Raw genomic sequence first — 24147 nt, forward strand, 5'->3', positions numbered from 1 at the left:
CAAACCGTGATCTCTAGGACTTTACACCTGTTGATAGGTAGAAGTCCAGTATACCCATAGTGCACTTAACCTGTGGAGGATTTAAAAAAGATTATGCCCAATTAGGATTATCAGGAAAAGTGTGGAAGCTGTAGCATTTGAAAGGGACATCAATGACTACTTAATTCAAATTAAGTAACTGAATTAATTTATTAATTTGGGAGAAAGAGAGAGGGATCTCTGTAGCCTTGGGGTTTCGACTTTAGCAAATGAAAGAAAGCTTAGTATCTGTTCAGCAGGAGGTTTGATTTGGTCGAAATAGAAAACGGATGTGGGAACTGGCAAATTCAGTTCACTCAGGGGCTCAAAAGGTCTCATATAGGAAGTGAGGAGTTCCTTACTTAATTTTATGAATCTTGGAGGTAGTGTGGATTGATTGTATTGATGTATGGGCAAGCAGTGGCTGGAGCTCTGCTTCAAGGAACGAATCTGGCGCAGGTGTTTGGGATGCCAAAAAGAAAGAGGAATGGATGAGTTAGGAGACGTCGACATTTCAGTTGAGGGAAAGAAAAGTCTGTCTCTAGAGCGGTGGTCACAAAAACAAGAACTAGATTTCTGGTATGAGAAGGACCTTAGCACATCAGACTGAATAGCTGAATGAATGAATGAATGAATGAATGAATGAGACGGAGGAGTAACAATCTCAACAGAAGCAGAAAGGGGATGCTATTGATGTAAGTAATTATGTTAGCAAGGAGAGAAGGCTGAGATCATGGGACAAGCTGAATTTGTAGTATTTATGGGGTGTAAAGAAGAGGTGTAGATCTGGGGTTTGTAGAGCTGAGAGACAGAAGAGTTAATTGGGTAGTCACTGGGAAAGGATGAAGCCATGGAGGCAAAGGAGGTGTCCAGAGAGAATGAGTAGTAGGAAAAGGAAATGGGTCTAGAGCACTACTTCCTTAGGAGTCAGGAGGACGGATATCAGCCAGCAAAGAAGCAAGCAGAGGAAGAGTGTGCTGTCTTCCAAAGCAAAATGTCACTTGTTTCGAAAAGATCGTCAGGCAATACTGTTTCTGCCTGGGAATCAATAAAGAACTAACCCTATATAAACAGTGCTAAACACGATACAGTTCTGGACTCTTTTGGGATTGCATTATAGATGCATAACTTCAAAAGGCAGAGGAACACCTAAAACCTTACACAATTCCCTGTTGCAGTTTGGAACTGGTATGAGGAAGGGAAAAAAAAAAATGCCTGTTTTCGAGGTGGTGTTCTTCAGACCAAAAGCATGCTTAGAATTCTGGAATTTAAATGTGCAAACTGGAAGGGACCTTAGTGATAACCTAACAGCCCTATTTTATACAGTAAAAATCTTATGTTCCAAGAGCTGCAACGAGTTGAAGGCACAGCTGTTTCTAGAACCCAGATCTCCTGGGGCACCTGGCTGGCTCAATCAGAGGAACGTACAGCTCTTGATCTCGGGGTTGTGAGTTCGAGCACCACGTTGGGCGTAGAGATTACTTAAAAATAAAATCTTAGAAAAACAAAATAGAACCCAGATCTCTTGCTTTCTACTTCAGATATACTTTCTTCATACTTATAAGCCACGTTTACCTACAGTTTCCCGTTCTCCTTCCTAGTCTTGATATTGACAAATTCACTTACTAACATAAGGATGGGTTTCAGCACATGGCTCCTCGTTTTCCATCATGAGCCTGTTTCATATTTCTGTTTCTCATGTGTGTAATCCCATAGCTATCCCATTGGGATTTCTTTACCCCTCATCATTTCTGCCCTCTCTGTGAGGGCTAATCCTTTATTCTAGGCCATATTTCTGGCACTGTTAAAGACGAGTTTATAGCAACTGAAGACCTAGAGATATACATTACAAGGTATAGTTTCCCTCTTTAAAAAAAAAAAAAAAAAGGATTTGGCATAATCAAGGCAAAGGAGGAAGACAAATCAAATCTTGGTGTCAGCAAAGTTTCTTCTTCTGTGTTCCCAGGGTTGGGATCTTGGATATTCCTTGTGTTGGGAGAGACTGGTTCACAAAGCAGTCCCATTTATCTTGATGTGAAACTTCAAAGGAGGTCTCTGAAATCTGGGAGAAGACAATGACGGGAACAGCATTTGCCATGGGAGCAAAAGCCTGTAAAACAATGGGAAAATATGAAAGGCTTATATATCTTATATTCAATTAGTCCAACTGGAAAGGACTCAAGTACCAGGGGCACAGTGAGGCTCTGCGTTTTATTGTCAGATGCTTCTGGCCTAGATTTTGTCCAGTAATGAACTCAAAATAGCGGAATCCCATTGGGTAAACTCTAAATGAAAGCTAGGAAGAACACTGAAAAATGGCTGGGTATTTTTTGATACCACTCCTAGAAAATCCTATATCCATTCTCCTAGAAAGACCTCTTGATAAGTATTGCAAGCCAATTTAACACTGTGCCCTCTTGTAATTTTGCAGTGTTGTGTTTTGCTATTGCTTCCCCCTTTTAACTCCTCTGGCATTGCTAGGCAACTCCATGTCTTGCAGATAGCAGTGCTGATTACATTCTCTGTTTCCAAGTAAAATCTCCCCTCTCCACTTAAAAAAAAGAGGGGGGGTTGGGAAAACAAAAAGGCCAATAAAAGTCACAAATTTCAAAGGAACTGGGAAGAACACAACTTCCTAAATGACAAAACCTGAAGAGATTATATACCAATTTTTTGTTGAGAAAGAACTTATATTTTAGCAGCTACCTTTCTGAAAAGAACTTAATAAGCACAACCTTTTCTTCCAAGTCATTTTGATTGAATCAATAGGGGGGAAAAAAGCTGTCTCTCCCTAAACAGTTTTCTTCTGTACTTAATGAAAATTGCTGTCTACTACGCACTGCAATTATGTTTCCTAAGGTCGGTATTAATAGAGGAATAGTGGAAAGTGGAGCAAGATGAGTGTACGCCAGACCAATACATAAGGGCAATTAAAGTTGGAAACCAAATGGCCTCTGGTATTGAAAAATAGATGCATTACTTCCCTTGAGCTCTTCAAGGCTGAGCTCGAGCTCAGGGCTTGACTTAATGGCTTTTGATTGAGTTTGCAAAATAACTCCTGCCACTCCAGTAAGAGGGAAGGATGCCAAGAGACGAAGGACAGTAGGACCACATTTGAGCGGAGGTAGAGAATTGTCCGTGTTCTTGTAGGAAGTTGGTCGTAACTGCTTATGTATCTTTGGCCAACATGTTCCCTGTTTCAGCACTCCCAGAAAATTTTGGTATTCTTTTTGCTTAACATTTTCTTCCTTCAAAGTACTAATGGGAAATGCGTAAGACCCAGGAGTGTTTGGAGTAGACACGGAATCTTTTGTATTTCCAAATTGGAAGCAATAAGTCCTTGCAGTTGTTAAAGGCTGCAAAATGCCTTTGGTCTTTCTGGTAATTTGGCCCCGTCATCTAAGAGTTCAAATAAGAAGAAAAAGGATTGTGTGTTTTCACGCAGTTTAGCTTGGAAAACCCAGAGCTAGAGTTCTTTCCTGCAAAAGGCACAATTTATTTGACATGAGTTACTGTGTTTGCACAGACATGGCTATACCTCTTAGTAATGTACCCTTTCAGTTCTGTGCACAAGCCAAGGGTCCTCTTTCATTTGTTCTGCCTCATTTCATTTGGAAATATGGGAACTCTTCTTCCTGGTGTTTTTCCTCTGTTAAAATCTGGAGTTGAGCGGTAATCCCAACCGGGGAATCGCGCCCCTGAGAAACAGGCGGGGAGTGTTCAGTACCAGAGAAATTAAGATATTTAACGTAACAAACAGGCAGACACACACACAAACATCCCCTGAAAAACAACCAACAAGAACCAGCAAAATACGTCCTTGGCAATCAAGTTAATGCAGCCTGTGGGAAGCTCGAGTTATCAATAAGCAAAACCACTTCTTTATTGTTCAATAAAAACAGGGGTTCCCTTAACAACGCTCCATGGCTCTTATCTTATTCTACCTTGGAGATATTGAACTCTAATGAGTGAAATAATGCGTATTCCAATGTGTTATGGGAAAAGTCTCAACTCCAGTAAACTAATATTTTTCTTCTTAAAGAATATCATTTCAGAGCTTTCATTGTTTGTGATTTCCTTCTTAAGCAACTGGAGTCCCTCTCTGGGGATAAAAGGTTAATGGATTGTGTTGAGAAAAGGGAGAAGAGTAGAAATAAAAATGTATTAAATCTTTAAAGTTTGTATCCAAGAACTTTGCTGTGCTAGTGATGGGGATTTGAATAGAGCTTTTTCCAGAAAACCATTAATTTTGAAGTTACCCTTGATGATTCACAAATCACCAAGGTACATTTGGGAAGCATATATTTTAGTTCACATAACGCAGAAATAATCCATCTCTCAGGTGTTCCAGTGACAGTTTGTGGGTTTAAAACTCACTTTTATAGAAATGTTCTTCCATCCCACCCAGATTTCATCTTGTTCATCACTCTGCTTCTCAGAGAGGACTGACCTATTGTTACAAAGTTTTCAGGAAAATAGTATGAATTCTTCCCATAAACTTGTGACAGAGTATAAAGACCTTGTTTCTTGTGTCCAGTTTGACCTTAGATACAAAGTGTTGGTGTCCATTTGGACTCACTCCATCCTTAATAGAGATGGAAAGCAGCTGACTGTTTATGTAATTTTTTTTTTATTAAAGATTGTATTTATTTATTTGACAGAGCGAAAGCAGGAACACAAGCAGGAGGAATGGGAGAGGGAAAGCGGGCTTCCTGTGGAGCAGGGAGCCCGATGCGGGGCTTGATCCCAGGACCCCGGAATCATGACCTGAGCCCAAGGCAGACGCTTAATGACTGAGTCACCCAGGCGCCCCTATTTATGTAATTGTTAATAACAGTTCCTGATAGGGACTGGCGATGTTGTAAACACTAAATTCTTTACCAGTGCCTTTGGACTTTTCCCATTTTTTCTATTCATACAGCACTCAGAAGTATGTTTGAAGTAGGAATGATAAGAATCTAAAAGAAACCCTGAAGACAATAGTGGTTAAGAGCATGCGCTATCAGTGTTAGATGGTACCATGTTTGTTTGAAATCTGGCTCTCCCTTTATGGAGTCTTTCTGGTACATGTTTCCTAGCTGCCTTGTACCTCAGGTTTCCCAAGTGTAAAATAGCCATAATTGTATCTACCCTATGGAACTGTTTTTTTGTTTGTTTGTTTTTTAAAGATTTTATTTATTTGATAGAGATCACAAGCAGGCAGAGGGGCAGGCAGAGAGAGAGAGGAGGAAGCAGGCTCCCTGCTGAGCAGAGAGCCCGATGTGGGGCTTGATCCCAGGACTTTGGGATCATGACCTGAGCTGAAGGCAGAGGCTTTAACCCACTGAGCCACCCAGGCACTCCTACACCATGAAACTGTTATGAGGATTACATAGTCTGAGGGCCTGGTATCTAGCAAGCGGTCAGGCAAGGTTAGCTTTCAAAAGTATATATCTAAAATGGTGGCTCTTTCTTTCTTTCTTTCTTTCTTTCTTTCTTTCTTTCTTTCTTTCTTTTTTAGTGGAGCAAGTGGCTGTTGATTACTTTTCCAAAAACAAATAGAAAATTGGGACTTTTATAAATCCAAAAAGACAAAAGGACTGATAATATTAAGAGGCAAATATTGGTCTTTCGTGGAAGAATTTGTTCCTGGCTTGCGTTTCATTGCTTTGTTTTGCCCAAGCTTTATGTTATTCTCTGAGCCAATGGTAGCACTGTGGGAGGTAAAAGTATGATACAGACCCTGGCCTCAGGGCATGATCTACTCACAGCAGGTAATCTGAGTGACTGCTGGAAAGGAAAAGTCACTGATTGGGGCGGCAAGGTTGGAAATCATGACTGTTGCCCAAGAAGCTGTGAGTGTGATGTCTGAGGGATCCTTCAGGGATCCTTCATGGGGTGCTGTCCTCTAAATAACCCTACTGTGTCTACTCTGGGCTCCCGAGTTTCCCTCTCTCTGCTATCAGACAACACTATCAAGTTAATTTGCTTTCGTCTGCCAGACACCTCTGTGCTGATTAATTCTAATCTCTGGTGTGGAAGAAACTGGAGAGCTCGAGCGTATTCTGAGTTTCTGTACTTAACACTGAACTTGTGGTGCTTCTGAGGAATCCGTGGAGTGGTTATTATCTGGGGGGAACTAAAGAGTATTCATTAGGCATCGTGCACATTCAAAGGATTACTATTTTTTTTTATCAAAATACATTTTAATCTTGTTGCTAGAATGAAGTGGCAAAAGACATTTAGCCCTAATTAAGCATCTGCCAGTAAAATGAAATATGGTTCTACCTTTTAATTATCTACATTTAACATGCTATTTTTAATAGTGTGTTGGCCTGAAGAGATCTATGGTCCCCAAAGAAATGGAGGCACGCTTCTGTGAAAATGCTTCCCTGATATCTCAGACTTTTGAAACTTCAACTCCGTGTCCCAATTCATGTGTTCTTACGAGAGCCTTGCTTCAGACGTCATTCTAACTAGATAAGGGGAGAGACTTCTAGTCCCAGGTGGAATGAAGCTTCTAGTGCCACCAAGAAGTGGGAAGCCACTCCCCTGTGGTCCTAAGTGGTCTGCACTCCTACCATGGTGGTTTTCTTGCCCTGTTGTTGGGGCAGCTTGAGAGGTCTCCCCCTCTAGCCTGTAAGCATCTCCAGGGCAAGAATCTAGAGCATCTAATCTTTAAAAAAAAGGTGGGGTGGGGAGGGGTGTGCCTGGTGGCTCAGTGGGTTAAGCATCTGCTTTCATCTCAGGTCATGATCCCAGGGTCCTGGGATCGAGCCCCAAGTTGGGCTCCCTGCTCAGTGAGGAGTCTGCTTCTCCTCTGATCTCTGTCGCTATCTCTCAGATAAATAAATAAAATCTTAAAAAAAAAAAAAATCTTAAGCATCTACTTTGTCACAGTATCCTCAGCTCCTGGCTGAGGGGCAGGCACTTTTGATGTTCTGGGTTACTGTTCTCAAATAATGTATGTTGCCAACCGTGTAACATCTTTGATGGGTTTCCTATGATGTGGGGACTTGTGGCAAGATAAGAACAGAAACAATAATAACGTGGTGTTAGGAAGAAACAAGGTCATGCATGTGATGGCACTAGTAAAAGTCAAGGGCTGTAGAAAGGTATAATAATCAGTAATGATAATTGTGATGTTATTCAAAATATGGGGAAGCTTCTCATTGTGGAAGCCTGCTTTCGAGCCTCTAGCCCTGGACGTGGAAGAGGCCCTTGTCGAAGTGGTAGACTCCCTTCCCCCAGCAGAATGGGTTGTTTCCTGTCTTCTCAGGACATCGTGGCGTAAGGAGGGACTCTCTCAGAGGGGACTGAGACACCTCAACAAATGATGGTTCATTAAAGCGGGTTCGTGAATAAGAGATGGTTGCTTTTCAGGAGGAGTTTGATATTTTTCTTCTCCTCTTCTGAAGAATTGAGGAAGGCCCTATGCTACCCATGAAGCTATACTGGAAATAGGTTGGTGGGTTTTTGTTTGTTTTTTTGTTTGTTTTTGAGCTTTGTGTACAGAAAGCAATATCCTCATTCTCTTGGCAAACCATCCCCAATCGTGAAACACTACGACGTGGAAAACGAAGCATGGGGTTGGAGAAATGCTGAGCTACCCTGGTCCAGGGAAAGGGCCTCAGAGCCTTGGATGAAAAAACAATTTACCAAAACCTGGTTCGCTAGCTTCTGACATCTTCCGTGTGGTTTTCAGATATGAACGATATCTCCAAGGAGGAAGTGGGGTCCTTAACTTCCTGTCTTGAATCCAGTTATCCAGTGTAGTTAAGCCAAGCATTTCAGAGGGACCGCCGAAAGACTGATGGACAAGAACCCATGAGGGGCAGCAAGTGTCAGAGAGTTGGGTCCGATTCCTCCCCAAGTGCCCATCAACAGGTGTATGTGAGAGCAGGTTGACAACTGTCCCCACGGCAGGACGCTGCCTCGGGGCTTTGTGGAAGTGTGCTAATGAGCAGTAGATAAAAAGTGTGGGACAGCTGTTAGGTGCCAGGCTGCGGTTGGCATGGTGCTGAATGTTCTCTTTCTTCTCCACGCCACAAGTTAAGACTAAGGCTACAGAGCCCTTTTATTGGACGTTGGCCTGGAAGAAATGATTTTCCTTCTTTTTCTCGCAACATTGCCCCCCCCCCCCGCCCCCCGCTGTCTTCTGCATTTCTCTTCTTGGAACACTAAAGCGTCTTCCTTCAATTAGTTTGAAAATTCTGTAACTTTTAGTCTCCCAACAGGATTAGACCTGCTAAGAGTAACTAGTGTTTTCTATCTGATAAATACGGGGATTACAGCAATAACTGCTGTCAGCATTTTTCTCATTTAAACAAATAAAGCTGACAAATGATGAAGTTCTGAGCTGCTCTGTTATGTTTAGTACACGCAGAGCAATTATTCATCCACTGCCAACGTTCGTCTCCGTACAGCTGAACCATCCGACGGCGGAGAAAGCTGATTAGCATATCCGTCCCATAGTCATATTTTTATATTCTGGAAGACTCTAGTCCATAACAAAGGCTGATGGTTATAATTTACACAATAATTTAAAGGGTTGGACTTTTCCGTGCTTGTTAGAGTTGCACGAGTTCTCAGGTACAGCGGGGCTCTTACTTAAGAGACATCTTCTGTCTGCCTGGGATTTTGGTGCCCTGCTCGCATTTTCCACGGACAAGTTAGCTGTCCTCTCTGGAGGTCTCAGAGTGGATGGCCGTCTCTGCAGCCCCTGCTGGAAGAACCATGGTGGAGGGGAGTGGGTGGAGATGTCCTGAAATAGAGCTGCTTCCCGTGGATGTTTGTCACGTGCACAGTTGTGTGTGCGTGTGTGTGTATATATATCACTAGACAGCTAGAATGGAGATTGGAGAGAGAATACACTATTTAAAATTTTTTTATTCAGTAGAATTTTTTCTGCCATGGTAGAGATAAGTATAATAGAAAGTATTCATGGTTTTCCATGAGTTCTCCTAGAGGGAGTGACTTGACAAGACTGGAGGCTTCCTGTGGGAAGAAGGTCTCATCCAGACAGTGTATCTGGGGGTCTGGGGGTGATGATGTACTTGGAGCCTTTTAAAGAAGCCTGTTGCCCCGATGCTCCCTGCAGAGGAAATGCACTGTGTTTAGAAATAGTTGGGTTATATTCATTTGGCTTCTCTGATCCTTTGGGAGAGCCTCTGAGAAGGACTTGTAACTGAGCCATCGTAACATTGAAACTGTGACTTCCACATGGGCATTCACCGGCAGTTAGTCTCCTAAGATGGTGGTGGGATAAGTGAGGACTTTTGCGGGGACTGTCAGTGGTCTACAGTTTGTTTCCCAAAGCAAATATGCAGCTGTCTCTCTCTGTGTCTGTTTGTCTGTGTTTAGTTTCTGTATCTGATGCCTTGATGTCTTGGGGTATTGCTGCTCCTGGAGGGACTGTCCAGCCAGAGGGCTGGCTGATTCCCAGAGAAAGCCAACAACTGGCTTGTGAGAGTGCCTTTCATGTGCAAACCAACCAATCCAAAACCCATCCCCTTAATCACTTCTTGTATTAAGCTCTTAGACTCCAGGACGATAGTCCCCTGTCCTCGCCCTCAGCATCAGGTACCTGACAGGTAAGGATGGCCAGAGCCCACTGAAGTTTTCAAAGGAGCCAATTCTAAGCCTGTTTGCCCAGCCAGTTCCCATGGGAACCACAGTAAAGGCTCTTGCCCCTCTTTCCCCCATACCCCTCTGCCTCCTAGCGTCCCCCGGAGGTCCTGCATGGTATGCTCTGCCTATTGTCTCTAGGGATTTCTGAGTGTAAATGTCTCATTTTCAGAATGGTTGTTTCCATCTGATGTGCACCTTACCACACCTCAGTAAAACAAACCCTGGGTACCCTTAAAACACCGTGTGCCTAGGGGTGCCTGGGTGGCTCAGTGGGTTAAAGCCTCTGCCTTCGGCTCAGGTCATGATCCCAGGGTCCTGGGATCGAGCCCCACATTGGGTGCTCTGCTCAGCAGGGAGCCTGCTTCCTCCTCTCTCTCCGCTTGTCTCTCTGCCTACCTGTGATCTCTGTCAAATAAATAAATAAAATCTTAAAAACCAGCATGTGCCTAGAGGAAATCATAGCAAGTTTTGATGTTTTGATGTCAGAACTCCCTACTTCATAAACAGGATCATCCTGAACCATCTTGAAGGGGGTGTTTGTCTCCGTTTCCAACCTAGATGAAGCTGGTAACTTAGATGTTCTCATAAGATGGGGAAAGAATAAATACATAGAATAGAATAGGTCCCCATTAGCTTAAACACATTTCTAGATTTTTAAAAATTTATTTGCAAAACAGCAAGTACGAGCGAGCAGGGGGAGGGACAGAAGGACAAGCAGATTTCTCAAGCTTATAATTGAATGCTTCTCTGAGAGACCCTCCGATCCTTAAATGGTGGGCATAATCTGTCTCGGTACCTTCATCCTGTAACAGGACCTCTGACACCTGGGTGCAGTGATTGGGTGTTCTCTCCCTTCCCTTGCACTAGTCAAAGTAAATTATCCACCATTTGCCTCAGATCAAAAAGAAAAAGAGGACACAAGCCCTCTGTTCGAAGCCCAGCTCCTTAGTTTCAAATCCCCAGCATGTGCCACCACGCTCCGATTTGCTTTCTGTCCTAACCACCCTGCTTTGTCCGATGGCGTGATTCGATTCTCCTGGTCTCTTTCACCCGCCAACCCCACCACCTCCTCACCTTTTCCTCCCTCTCATACTTTGTATTTCTTTAAGTGCAAAGACGAAAACACTACTGCCCTTCAGAACTCCTCTAGGGCTTCTTTCCTCTTTAGTGTGGGGCACAACTTTTGGGACACTCACATCTCTGCCAGGCAAAAAAAGCTCCTTCTGCACTGGCCCAAACGGGGAAACGTGGCTTGTCAACTGTCATCAGGCTGATTTTCTGTATGTGGTCCCTCCTCAGAATTGAGAGAGTCTAACTCCCATTCCCCACGGTGATTTATGTGGTCATAAAACTCTCTCTCATCACACACTTTAAGTAACATGCTGTGGATCGGGGAGACGGAAGTGTCTCCTCAGCCTTGACCAATCCTACACCCGTCTTCTTGTTCTTTAAATCCTGTCACCACCCAGGATAGAATCACACTCCACCTCCTCCATCAGGAGCCCCCGGCTCATTTAATTACACTGATGATTCTGTCCCGTGAATTCCTTTTGAATTTAAAGGGAAAAGCACAACTGTGCACCTGATTATTCTTTAAATGTTCCCTGCATTAGTCTTATTTCCGTAATGAAGTATAAGCACCTAAAATACAAGGACAGAATTTTAATTTTTGAGACAGAGCTGCACGTGGTGCTGGGTTTTCAGGAAGACAGATCCAGATTCAAACCCCAGATCTGCCATTATCAGACCATGTAACTGCAGACAAATGAATTCGTCTAAGGCGGTTCTTCGGACTGCCTAGTGGGGATGCGAGAGTTTCTCCTGCTTCTGTGTGTTGTGAAAATGTAGTGAGTGACGAGGTTAAAGGCTTATCGTGATGCTAAGTATGTCGGCAGAATTCAGTCAGCATGGCCTCTCTTTCTCCCACACCGCCTACCCCAGGGCAAGTTACAGACTTAGCATCCTGGCTGGACAGAGCGAGCACACGGACTGTCAGGACTGCTCTGTGGCTTGTGATGACGGAGCTGGTACGAGTAGTAAGGAGTGTCCTCTTTCATCCTTGGCAATCTATGCAAGGTGACTGTGCTCCCCAGAGCGAGGAAGGCTGATGATCGTCCTGGGTCCGGGGTTGGAAGAAACTCACACTCCCTTGTAAGAAAGACCCAGCACGTTTTCCAACTTCTCAGGAGGATACAAAGTAATGAATTATAATAATAAACATTAAGATTATAATAATAAACATGAAGGCTGTCTTAGTTTTATCTTATTTTGCACACGTAGCCTCAGCTCCTTTTCCAGTAAGAGCCTTTCCTTCCTTCCCTACCGGATGGCCCCTGCTAGAGGGGCTTCCTAGGCTCTCGTGACAGGGCTTTGAGACTAACGTAGTTTAATTTGTCTGTGTCTCATTTGTTGTCCGAAGCTTTTAAAACCGAGGCTTGGCCTTAACTGGGTTTCCCTGCCCGTTTGCACATGATCACGGTTCCCTCTTCTTCCTAAGCCACACTGCTAGACCCCTGCCCGCTGCTGTGTCCAGGAGGAGGGCCATTTAGAACTACCTGGAACTACATCTCTGGGGTCCGTGTGTTGAGGTCTCTCTACCTTCTAGAATCCCAGAAGTTAGTGATACTACATTCCTCATCGTAGGTTTCATCCTAAGAAAGACCAAGAAGAAGCACCAATTGAGATCCTGTGAAAATTATTATATTGTATTAGACCCATGTTGGTGGGTAATACTTCACACTCCTGCTTTCCAGCCTACTCAGCTGTTGGAATTTAATTAGCAGCAATATATTATTGTCAGAGTAATTAAAACCTCGCCTTGATTAAAAACAGAATTGTGTAATTAACAAGAAAATGTTTGGCTAGCCTCAACTTTCTGATCGGAAACGGCAGCGGCCTCAGTGGATGTGCTCTGTCTCCCCACCAGGCTTGAAGGTCCGGGAGGTGTTCATCAACGTCACCAGACAGCAGGTAGAGGATTTCCATGGGCCCGAGGACTACTGGTGCCAGTGCGTGGCCTGGAGCCACCTGGGGACCTCCAAAAGCAGGAAGGCCTCTGTGCGCATAGCTTGTGAGTACATTCGGGGGGGGATGGTCTTGTCTGGTAGGACCACGGGCCAGAGTTCAGTGCCGCCAAACGGGCTTGGGATGCGTTGGGGGCTTCTGTAAAATAGAGATTAGCAGACGCCAAGAAACGATCAACAATTGCTATCTCTGTTAAATTTACTCTTTTAAAGTTGTATTTTAAATGTTTGATAATTTCCTCTGGAGTACAATCAGCCAATCAGTTAGGCGAAGAGATTCTGCCTAGACCCTCAGAGTGCAGGTGTTTCCACAATGCCAGGAAAATCGGTTCCTGGGAGGAAAAAACCTCAGGTGAATGCGTTCTGCTGTTAGTTATCAGTGACGAAGTTCAAGGGGCATTGATGGAAAGAGGTGAGCAGTGACTGTTTACTGCTCTTTCCAGCAAACCTGCAAAAATAAGAAATTAAAGATCGGGATTTTTATAGCCTACTATTAAACCTCTTGTTTCTGAATCTTAATACATGGAAATGGGGTTTAAAACTGCATGTGTTTGACCCACAGAGAACTCCAAAAAAGGAAAAAAAAAAAAAAAAGAAAAAAACGCTTGAAGAAGGGAAAATAAAAAAGAAAATTGCTTTTTAGGAGAGCCCAAGATTTCTTCATCATATTTCAGCATCAGTGTTTTTATCATCTCAAACATATTTAGAAGTACAGGAACTTCCTTTCTCCTCCTTTAAGATGTCTTCATTCCCCTACCCCCATTATCCCACCCCGACGAGTCCCCATAAAACCTCCTTTGTGAGCCCAGGAGTGTAAAAGCTCCTCTGGAAAGAAATTGAGAGAAGGAGGGCAGACTTGGTTATTGTTGTTTTATTCAAATGCTGCCTTTTGAGAGTGCCATAAAGAATACGGGACAAGGGGGATTTATTTGAGGACTCAAGGAATTCATAGCAGATGTCGATGGTTTAGGGATTGAGAATAGGAATGAATTGCTATTTGCAGAGACATTTATGTTTCTTGGGAAATGAAATCTTCTTCTCAAAATATGCATTTCACCTTCACTATACTGGCAATTTGGGAGGCTCTTTCCTGAGTGTTGACTGGGCCCTGGTAGGCCAAGGAGAAGAGGTCATTGCGTGAGCTGTGCTCTTGATGTAAGAGCCACGGGGAACCATTTCCCTATAGTTATTTAGTTAGTTTTAGCCAACAAATATTTTATGACTCTAAAGTGGAGGTCAGCTGAGAGAGGGAACAGTATGTTCAATTTTTACTCTTCCTTTCTTAACACCACCAGCTCTGTGATCCCCACCTGGCTTCGGCTAGGCTAGTCGCCATCTTTGACCCTCGTCAGGGGGATGCAGATTATCTTCCAGGCTCTCTCTGTGTCTCTGAAAAAAAAAGCCCAAACAGCACAGGGGTTTTCAACATGGCTTCCCTCCATGTGCGGCTTCTCCGCATCACTTTTCCCAGTCCTCCTCTTCCTCCATGTCTCTGAGGCCCCCATGACCTATTCTTTTTGATTTATATCTCACTGATCTGTCCCCTCCAGGCTCTCTCACCTCCACACTTGCTCCCTTCATTTCTGATGGTCGCGTGCTTGCTAGAAAGCTCCTTCAGGGGTTTTCCCCTCGCTTACAAAGTTTGGCAGAGAATGGCTCTATCTCTCCTTTGTTCATGTCCCATAACCTTTGATCATGTACACCGTATCCGTCCAGGTACTTGGCTGTTCTACATGTCAACCTCACTCTAACGTGGGACGTTGCACCTGCAATTCCAGTGTCCCCTGTCACTGAAGCCAGGTGCTGCATTCCTCTCAGTTTCCAGTTCCCATAGTTGGTTTTGTGATGGTGGACAAGTTATTCATCTCTCTGTGTCTTAATGTCTCCAGTGATAAACGGGTGCCTAGTTCATTGAATTATTGCGAGGGTTACACTTATCGATAACTAGAAAGTGTATAAATCTCTACTTGGCACAGAGAGTTGGCCCTTCTCAATCATTAGCTATTGTTTAAAGACATACTTGAGAAATGGAATCCCTTTCAGTAGGTGTCTTACTACTTACCGAAACTAATTGCACAGAATTATAATTGTAGTGTCATAGCAAATTTTCTGCAGGTTATGGCTATATAGACCCTAAAAATCCCATTCTCAGGCAGCCTTAGGATCTAGCTCTGCCAAGCAGGATAGGACCAAAGAACACGACAAATGGAAAACCCTGTTCTATTATTTCCTGCCTTTTTTGAATTGTCTGATACTTTTGTGGTAATAATCTTCCCAGTCTCTTCAGGGATTAAAAAAATTATTTTGTCATTCTTGTATATGATATGCACATGAGAATGTGATAAGCATGTGATTTCTAAGTTAAAAAAAATTGATCATTAAACCTATGTTATACGGTTAAGGCAGTCTCCTATATTTAAACGTATTTTTAATTTTTTGTGTGTATCAAGTGACACATCCTTTAATTTAAAATTATGCAAGTCAAGATATGATTTGTCATTAAATATTGCATTTGACTTGGAGACCAGTGTACATTAAAATGTAAATTGAAATTTAACTATGTTTAATGGCATCAAAAGTGGAGGGAAAAACTGCCTTTAGGACTTTGCTTGAAATTCTTTTCATTTGCTCATGGCGGGGTGGAGGGGAAGGTTCTCTCTCTCTCTCTCTCTCTCTCTCTTTTTTTTTAATAACTTTCATGTTTTGTTGAAATAAGATTTCTGGCTGCTATTTGCAAGTACTTCCCAGCAAATAACACATTGCACATGAGGATAGTCTTTATTCCCAATAAATGAAAAGCCAAATTGGATATAATAGTCACTGTTTCTTCTTTTTAAGATTGGTTTTTGAAGTACTAAAGACATCTTAATGTGCTAAATAAGGATTTTGATAGATGAATGTAGCTTATGAATCTGATGACAATTGTCTTGAGGGGACTTTGCAAAATTAGTATCATTTTTATATTATTCATTAAGTTATTGTAGTTCAACATCAGAGCTCCGTATGCTTCCTACATTTAACCGATGATGCATTCACAATTTAACAGTTTTGAAACTGCAGCAGACAAAACCTTCATGGCAGTTGGGGCCTTCAGCCAAGGGATGTATTGACTGGCGTGCCTTGACGTGGTCATATTAGGTAATCAAGAATATCAGGAAACTCACTGGCATGATACCATTTAGACATGATTTGATCTTAAAGGGAAACAGGATAAATACAATTTTTTTATTTAACTCATAATTTTTTTGACATGGACCCACATGGGTTATCAGTTAGATGTGTAGATTCCTGGCGTCTGCCCCAGGCCTGTTGGACCCAATTCTGGAGGAGGGACCAGGGAAGCTGTGTTTGTACAATGTTATCCAGACGATTCTGTGATCAGGTAACCTTGGGATATCCTGCCCAGGGACAGTGCTTCTCAAACTTTAACATGCATGAAAATCAATTGGGATCTTACTAAAATACAAGTGGTTCAATTAAAATGACTCTGGAAGTCCGGTTCGAGGTCTAAGGTTCTATTATTTGTAAGAGTTCCTAGATGATGCTGCCAGTGGGCCATACTTTGAGTAGCAAGAGCCCCCCACAAACAAACAAAACAAAACAAACACAAAAACCAAAAACACCTTTATGAAGCACTTTTTTTTTTTTTTTAAGATTTTTTATTTATTTATTTGACAGATCACAAGTAGGCAGAGAGGCGGGCAGAGAGAGAGAGAGGAGGAAACAGGCTCCCCACTGAGCAGAGAGCCCGATGCGGGGCTCGATTCCAGGACCCCGGGATCATGACCTGAGCTGAAGGCAGAGGCTTTAACCCACTGAGCCACCCAGGTGCCCCTTTATGAAGCACTCTTTGGGAAATGTTGATTTAACCCATTTGTCCAACTGCCTCCTTCAATAGCTGAATAAGTGATGTTCAGGAAGGTTAGGTTGGCTTGACCGAGGGTCCACCCAGCAGATGGCAGACGTGGAACCAGATAAGATACCTTTCCCCTCTCCTCAGTACTCTTGCTACTAAGCCCTGTTGATTCCTCTCTATCGGATGGAATTTGAGAACCAACATAGAAAAGTTCACATGCATTGAAGTGTTTCCTTAAGGAAAGCAGTGATTGCTTTTCCATTCTGTTTCTGAGTAAATTCCTCCTCATGGTAATGTTATTGCATTTACTGAATATACTTCAATGCATATAAGTTGTATGTATTATATATACACACACACGCATATATATATATGCGTGTGTGTGTGTGTGTAGGTGTGTGTGTGTACACATACGCACGTGCACACACATGAAGCCACAACCCAGCCTCTAGAAAACAGGATGGGCTTTGTTTTAGTAGCCAAAGTGCCTGTCATCTTAAACTATTGTATTTTCCTTAATAATTCCACACTGTGTCAGGGACCTGTTGGCCACCTTCCAAATGCCTGGGGCTGGAAATAGCTGAGGCCCCGTTTCAAAAGTGATTTTCTAAAGGTAAAAATAAATAAATAAAGCCACCCCCCACGCCACCCCCACCGGGCTGGCAGAAGTCCGTCTCCAGGGAGGTACTCCCACGGGCCTTCTCTCGCCGGTCTGATTCAATCCAGCTGGAGGTAGCCGGGCCGCTGTGGCATCTGTTACTTCTGCTGCTGGATGGTTGTCAAAACTGGGAATATTCAATTATTCGTAGTTGTTTACTTTCATGAGTGAACATTTGGCTGCCTAGCTGTTGCTTTTCTTTCCTATTTTTCTCCCTCTTCTTCATCTGCTTACAAAATGTTTTGCCTTTATCATTAACCCTTGGTCGGTCAAATGCTGCTTGAGACTTGAGCCTTTACTGGGCTAGAAGATTCCAACTGGGGCTCGAAAGAGGGGAAGCCTGTGTCTCTCATAGTCCCATAGCAAGTTGGCCCCCTGGAATGAAACACAGCAGGAAACCACCGTTTTGTTCATTTTTTTTTTTTTGAAAGATCTATAAAATATACATCCTGAATGTAATTTAAACAAGCTGCTTACTTGACGCTCTCCTAAAATATCCGTGCTGTTGTGCCAAGAATGAGTGGAAAGTTTAAAGGAGAACCTCATGTAAAAGCCAGGGAACTCTCTCTACCTAGTTTTATAGGCACACCGTGAAAATGGTATTATTTTTGTTTCCTTTTGGGGGGTGGTGGTTTCTTTTTGAAAACTCTGGAAGAGAGATATCTAAGTAAATCTACATTATGGATCTCAGCTTCATGGCTCTGACAATTTCACTTCCTCAAAATTGTCAGTGACCCCCCCCCCCCCACTCCTGACAGCACATTAGATGTGGGAATAAATAGAGGCCCTTCTGCCTGGCATGCAGATGCAGCCTTAACCTACATTTCCAGCCTTGTCTCCCACCGCAAGTCATGCAGCTGTGCGGAGCTCCCACTAAGTTAGCCCAGCTCCGATTCTGGGACATGAGACCCACTCTTCCCCTCTGTGACGTGCTCATATTCTTTCTCCTCCCTGGAGTGTACTTTCAGCCCCACTTTACACTCCTACCTCTTCCCACCGAATTCCCACATCCAAGGCCCATCTTGTATGCTGTCTCCTCTCTGAAACCCAGTTAACTAATCCCTTAATGCTAGCTGACCTCAGCACCCGACAAGCCAGCTGAGCCATTGACAACGATACCCCCCCAACACTACACCACCCTGTCCAGTAGCATCTCCAGCTTCAAAATTAATAATAAGATCTAAATATCCACTTCTGAGTTCTCCTAGCATTTTCTTTAGTACTTGTCCCACGGTACTTATTATAATTTGCCCAGAATCATAGTTATTTTGAAGTTATTTGTGGATTTATTTCCCTTCTTAGGATGGAACCTGCTTTAAGATTCCAGTGTATCACTCTCACTGTCCTGACCTGTGAACCTACTGCGATGTCACATTCCTGGTATTCAGAATGACCGTTTGGTTTGAAAAGGCGACCTCATCAGTGCCAGGTCTCATTCTATGCAAGGACATTTGTTAGTGGTTTGTCACAATTGTGCCGTGGTACTAACGGGACATCTGGCTTCTCAGCAAAGCCGTAGTTCGGCAAGACGTTATTATAAGGATCACGTCTGGCCCCCCTGCCTCGTGCATACTCCTAAGGATCTTTACTGCCATAAAGAAAGGGTCAAGTAGGTGAAACATTACAACCAGACAACTCTGATAGGCAGTGTGTGGCTCCGAAGGAGGCCAAGTCCACCAACTCTGCACACACTGTTTCCCCTCCTCTCTTTTCAGCACAGGGAATTTGCTCACAGGGAAAAAATTTTTAAGACCTCTCAGTACTTGGTCAAAATTGCACAGAAGCTGGGAGCCTTCCTCCCCCTTTTCATGGAAGAACGTGGCCAAAGTTAAGAGAAAATATTATTTTACTATTATTTATTTATTTAAATGTTATTTAAATATTTATTATTACTATAATAATATTTTAAAATATTATTTTTAAAGATTTTATTTATTTATTTGACAGAGAGAGATTACAAATAAGCAGAGAGGCAGGCAGAGAGAGAGAGAGAGGAGGAAGCAGGCTCCCCACTGAGCAGAGAACCCGATGTGGGGCTCGATCCCAGGACCCTGAGATCATGACCTGAGCCGAAGGCAGAGGCTTTAACCCACTGAGCCACCCAGGTGCCCCTAAAATATTATTTTACCAAAGGCCGATCATTTCCTTTACACTGAAATTAATTTACAGTGGACCCTTGAACACTGTGGGAATTAGGGGCACTGACCCCCGCCCCCACCCCATGCAGTAAGAAAATCCACCTTAGAACTTATGACTCCCAGTAACTTACCTGTTATAGCCTGTTGACAGGAAGCCTTACGGATAACAAAATCAACTAACAAATATTTTGTATGTTTTGTGTATCATAAACTGTATTCTTATAGTTTAAGCATGCTGGGGAAAGGGAAATGCTATTAAGAAAATCACAAAGAGAAAATCCATTTATAGTTCTGTACTGTATGTAAAGAAAAAAAATCCACATATAAGTGGACCTGTGCAGTTCAAATCAGTGGTATCGAAGGTCAATGTTCTATGAATATCATCAAAGATATGAGAGTTGGCGCCTCCTCACAAAGCTGGGCACTGTATGGGAGCATCTATCCAGGGAAGGGAATGAGGGTTGAAATGCAGCCTGCATCCCACCAGCCAGATCAGGTACCTGAAACATGACTGCAGTCACCTGAAGTCAGGGGCTGGTTTTTCTTGCCACAGAGGTGATTTTTTTCCAAGGTTCCTGTTCACATTTGTCTGATTTACACATAGCCTTGTGGCAGCAGGACTAGGTACATAATTTGCAGGACTGGGTGTAAAATGATGGTGTGGGCCCCTTGTTCCAACATTAAAATTTTGAAACCATCCACATTGAATCTTTCAGGGGGCCCCGGGCAAGCCCCTGGCCCCATGCCCGCGAAGCTGGCTGTGACTGGCAGTAATGTGATGGTTCAGGAAATCACTGCATATAGGTAATGTTTATGTAAAAAGGGAATAATTGGCCTAGAAAGATCAGGGACTCATTCACATTGATTCCGTGTAGAATTGGGAACAGGATCATTCTGTTTTACTCCAAAGCCAGAGGAAGCATCATAGGCTCTAAGTTTTCAAATGCATGATTGGGGTCAAGTTGGCAACTGGAAATGTTCGTTGACAAAGCGTTTTTCTTTCGGAGAACAGGTCCTGTTCTCTTGTGAACTGTGCATAGGCCAGCAAGGGGTACATGTCTGCTGGGGGTTCTCTAGAAGGAATTACTGCATTTGGTGGATAGTGAAGTACGCAGTCATAGAGGTTTTTAATGTTTTTTTCTATTTTGACGTAATTTCAGACTTCAGGAAAGTTACAATATAGTACAAAGAGTCTCCCTAAGTCTTTGAGAATCTTGAAATGTTAACATTTTACCACCTTTGCTTTGGTGTTCTGTCTCCTTCTGTGTTTATGTATGGTTTTGTATGTAGACTATTATGGTTTATTTTCTTACATGTTTAAGGTTCAACTGCAGACGTCATGCCCCCTTTTCCTTAAATACTTCATTGTGTCTGTTGTTTTTTTTTTAAATTTTTTTTTAAATATATTTTTTTAAATTTTATTTATTTATTTGACAGAGAGAGATATCACAAGCAGGCAGAGAGGCAGGCAGAGAGAGAGGAAGGGAAGCAGACTCCTTGCTGAGCAGAGAGCCCGATGTGGGGCTCGATCCCAGGACACTGAGATCATGACCTGAGCCAAAGGCAGAGGCTTAACCCACTGAGCCACCCAGGGGCCCCCATTGTGTCTGTTTTTAAAGAGCAAAGATATTTTCTGACCTAGCTAGTAGTAAAATATGAATAATAATTAGATATAGTACAATTAGGAAGAAATTAACATGGATACGATGCTGGCATCTAATCCTGAAACCTGGTTCGTAATGCATCAATGGCTCAGTAACATCCTTTCAAACAATAAAAAAAATCCTACATCATGGATTATGTTCAGTTAAAAGGTCACTTTAGCTTTCTTTAATCCAGATAATTCCTCAGTCTTCCTTTGTCATGCATGACCTTGAGTGAAGCGTCAATGTCAGTTATTTTGTATAATGTCCCTCAATTTGAACATGTAAAGAGGAGATCTCAGCCAACTAGAAAGGACTCCCACTGGCCAGATCTGGGACAATTTGAGTATCAAAATAATTGGTAATGACAGATGACAACTCGGTCCATAATCCAAAAATCCATACTGGTGTTTTGAAAAATGACTGAATGAACATATAAATAAATGGGTGCAAAGTGAGAGCTCTTCCTTAGAGTCGAGTAAATGGATAAATGGAAAATCATTATTTAGCACCATCATAATATTCATTGATTTAGACAAGTATCACGGATGCTTAAACTAGAGAAAGTTTCAGGAGTAACAGGATATTGATATAACCTCGAAGTATCTCTCCACAAGATACTTAATAATTACCAAAGGGAAATCTATAGCTTTTCAGTGGAAAATCCTGCCATCTACCATCTTTATCAAGTGATGGGTGTTGATGTCACAGTAATGGGACCTGTCTACAGTGTATGTCTCCCGATGTGAGGGACAGAGCAGATTGAATCACTTAGTGATGTTTCTTCAAGAAATGTTTAATCTGTATTGAACCATAGGAAAACATGGGAACAAGCCTAAATTGGGGAACGTTTTACATAATAGGTCATTTTTAACTTCACGTGTCTTTCAAAATGCCAGCCCTGCGTGTAACAACACAGGGATGTTCTGGGGAGACGAAAAGCCTCTGATGGACAAGCTGCCTCTCTGTAGCATCAGCTCTATTTCCCTTTTAGGTCAGTCAGGTAAACATGGATTCAAGGAGTAGAAGGTAAATTTTTCTTAAATTGTGTGAATATGCAACTTGAAACTTTAAAGCCATTTCGTGTCCCATCTTTCTAGGCTCTGCCCATCGATGCAGGGGAGATATGAATTTGTTCTCCTCTGCCCATAGAACAATAAAATGTTGTAAATCTGTGAACAGAGTAGAATGGTTGGGATGGAATTGATGGAAATGGTGCTTCCTTGGCTTCACTTGTGCCCAGCTGAGTATACCAGATTCCCCAGATAATATTCCTTTGTGCTACTTTTACTGACCATTTTTTGACCAAGAAGAATTTGCAAAAATATGGCCACCACCTTTTTAGCACCACCAGGCTGCTCTTCTTGTGGTAACGATAAACCTTCAACTTCCTAGAAAATGGCCATTTCTGTAAACACTTTAGTGTAGCAGGGAAGAGGATCCAGATTTCATTTGATCTCAACTAGGAAACTTTCTGATGGATAATGCAAACAGCATTTTCTCATTTTCTCAACTAAGGAAAACTTCTGACGGATAATGCAAACAGCTGTTAAGCAAAACAAAAATAAAACTTTGTTAATCTTCGAGGACTCTGAGCTTAGTGATAGTATTAAATTAGTCTTTCATCTCTCCACAAGAACGAGTACATTCTAGATGGTAAGTAGCAAAGGAAAGCTAAGTTACATATAGAAGTGTTAGCCATCCATGAATAATTCTGTCATATTCTAGATGGCACAACCAATAATCAAATTCCATCCCTTCCTTTGAAGAGTTTACAGTCTAGGGAAGGGCTGTGTTAGGAACAAGTATTTTCAATGAAGCATGGTTAGTGGTCAGTAACTTCACTGTGTTTTGGGAGCCCATAGGAGGGGAAAATTATAGCTTCTCAAGATCTTAGATAAACTTCCTGAGTTGATATCTGAGAACAGGGAAGGGTTAACAATTTAAAGAACAGGGCAAAAGCGCAGAAAGGTGGAACAATATGAACTACTTAGAAAAACTAGGAGATGCCGCTAGGAGGAGATAGGGTCACATCAGAGAGCGTGTTTGAATTCTCGGTTGAGTTTGGAATCATCCAAGATGGGGCCTGGTGCCAATGAAGTGTCATGAACAGGGCAGTGTTGTAGCCTTGTTTTTGAAATCCCATGCCCTCCCATTCCCTTGAGCCAGAGAGATTTAGGGGAACAAGACAATAGCAGTCCAGGAGTGAAATTCTATAAAAGGTTAAAGGGTGAACGGAGAAAGAGACACAGAGGAGATGGGGGTTGGGGGGGAGAAAGGTTGAAGAGGCCCTGGGAGACCCAAGAGGGAGGGCAGACTTGTATGAAGGTGTCAGCGGTCGTTAGTGTCCTTGCGATCCAAAGGTGAAGGTAAGAAGTGAGAAGAGTCCGTGAAATGTGATCACCTCAAGGCTTCATTGGGTCTGGGCAAAGCAGTGTACTGAGAGGAGGCGTTAGGAGATCATGGTGGATCTAGGTATCCATAGGAGATGAGGAACTAGAGGTGGTATGAACAGCCTTTTCCAAAAATCTGGCCACAGAGAGAAGTTAGAGCAATGACTAGAGTTAACCATGTGAGGAATGGACAGTGATTTAATATAAGCATGAAGATTAAAAGGCTTCCTATACTCAAAGCTGATGGAGAAGGAACAGGAGCAGCAGAACGCATGACGGAGAGGACAGAAAGAGGTGGCTTTGCATTTTGGGTTCAACTAGGTAGCTTTGCACTCCTGCATAGAACCCCCCATTCCCACTGCATGTGAGATTCACATGAGAGATGCTTCGAGATTAAGATGATTGGACCTTGCTGGAGAGCCACGGCATTGGACTTTCTGGGGGGTGGGGCCCAAGCTTGCTTTTTGTGACAGTTGCTGTCTTTCCTCCTTCTCACTACCCACAATTCCATTTGCTGTGCAGGTTTCCCCTTCTCTTCCCATCTCTAAGTATTGGGGTGCTCTAAGCCTCCCTCTTGAAACATCTTCTCTTCTCAAGCCACAGACTCTCCCAAGGTGAAAGCTTTCCCTCCATGGCTTCAGGTCCTTCTGTTGACTGCGGATGACTCTCAGCCCTGACCTTACACCTCCTCTCCTGACTTCTTTACCCACTGCCCACCTCGTCTATCCTTGGATATTTGGGAGGCACCCTTAACATAATACGTGCCAAAGAGAATTCTGTCGGTTTTCATGCCGTCAACACTGCTGCAA

General features: G+C 42.9%; 1 protein-coding gene across 10 annotated transcripts in view; it reads left to right on the forward strand.

The window, feature by feature from the left end:
* UNC5D (unc-5 netrin receptor D) overlaps positions 1 to 24147 on the forward strand; it is a 529170-nt gene that overhangs the window by 301830 nt on the left and 203193 nt on the right. For all 10 annotated transcript variants that reach the window (XM_032838130.1, XM_032838133.1, XM_032838131.1 and 7 more), the window contains exon 3: positions 12554 to 12697. In XM_032838130.1, the coding sequence (XP_032694021.1) occupies positions 12554 to 12697 (144 nt within the window). The remainder of the gene's footprint in view (positions 1 to 12553; positions 12698 to 24147) is intronic.

This window comes from Lontra canadensis, unplaced genomic scaffold (assembly GCF_010015895.1).
Source record: "Lontra canadensis isolate GAN:19392208 unplaced genomic scaffold, GSC_riverotter_1.0 scaffold102, whole genome shotgun sequence".
Lineage (NCBI taxonomy): Eukaryota > Metazoa > Chordata > Mammalia > Carnivora > Mustelidae > Lontra > Lontra canadensis.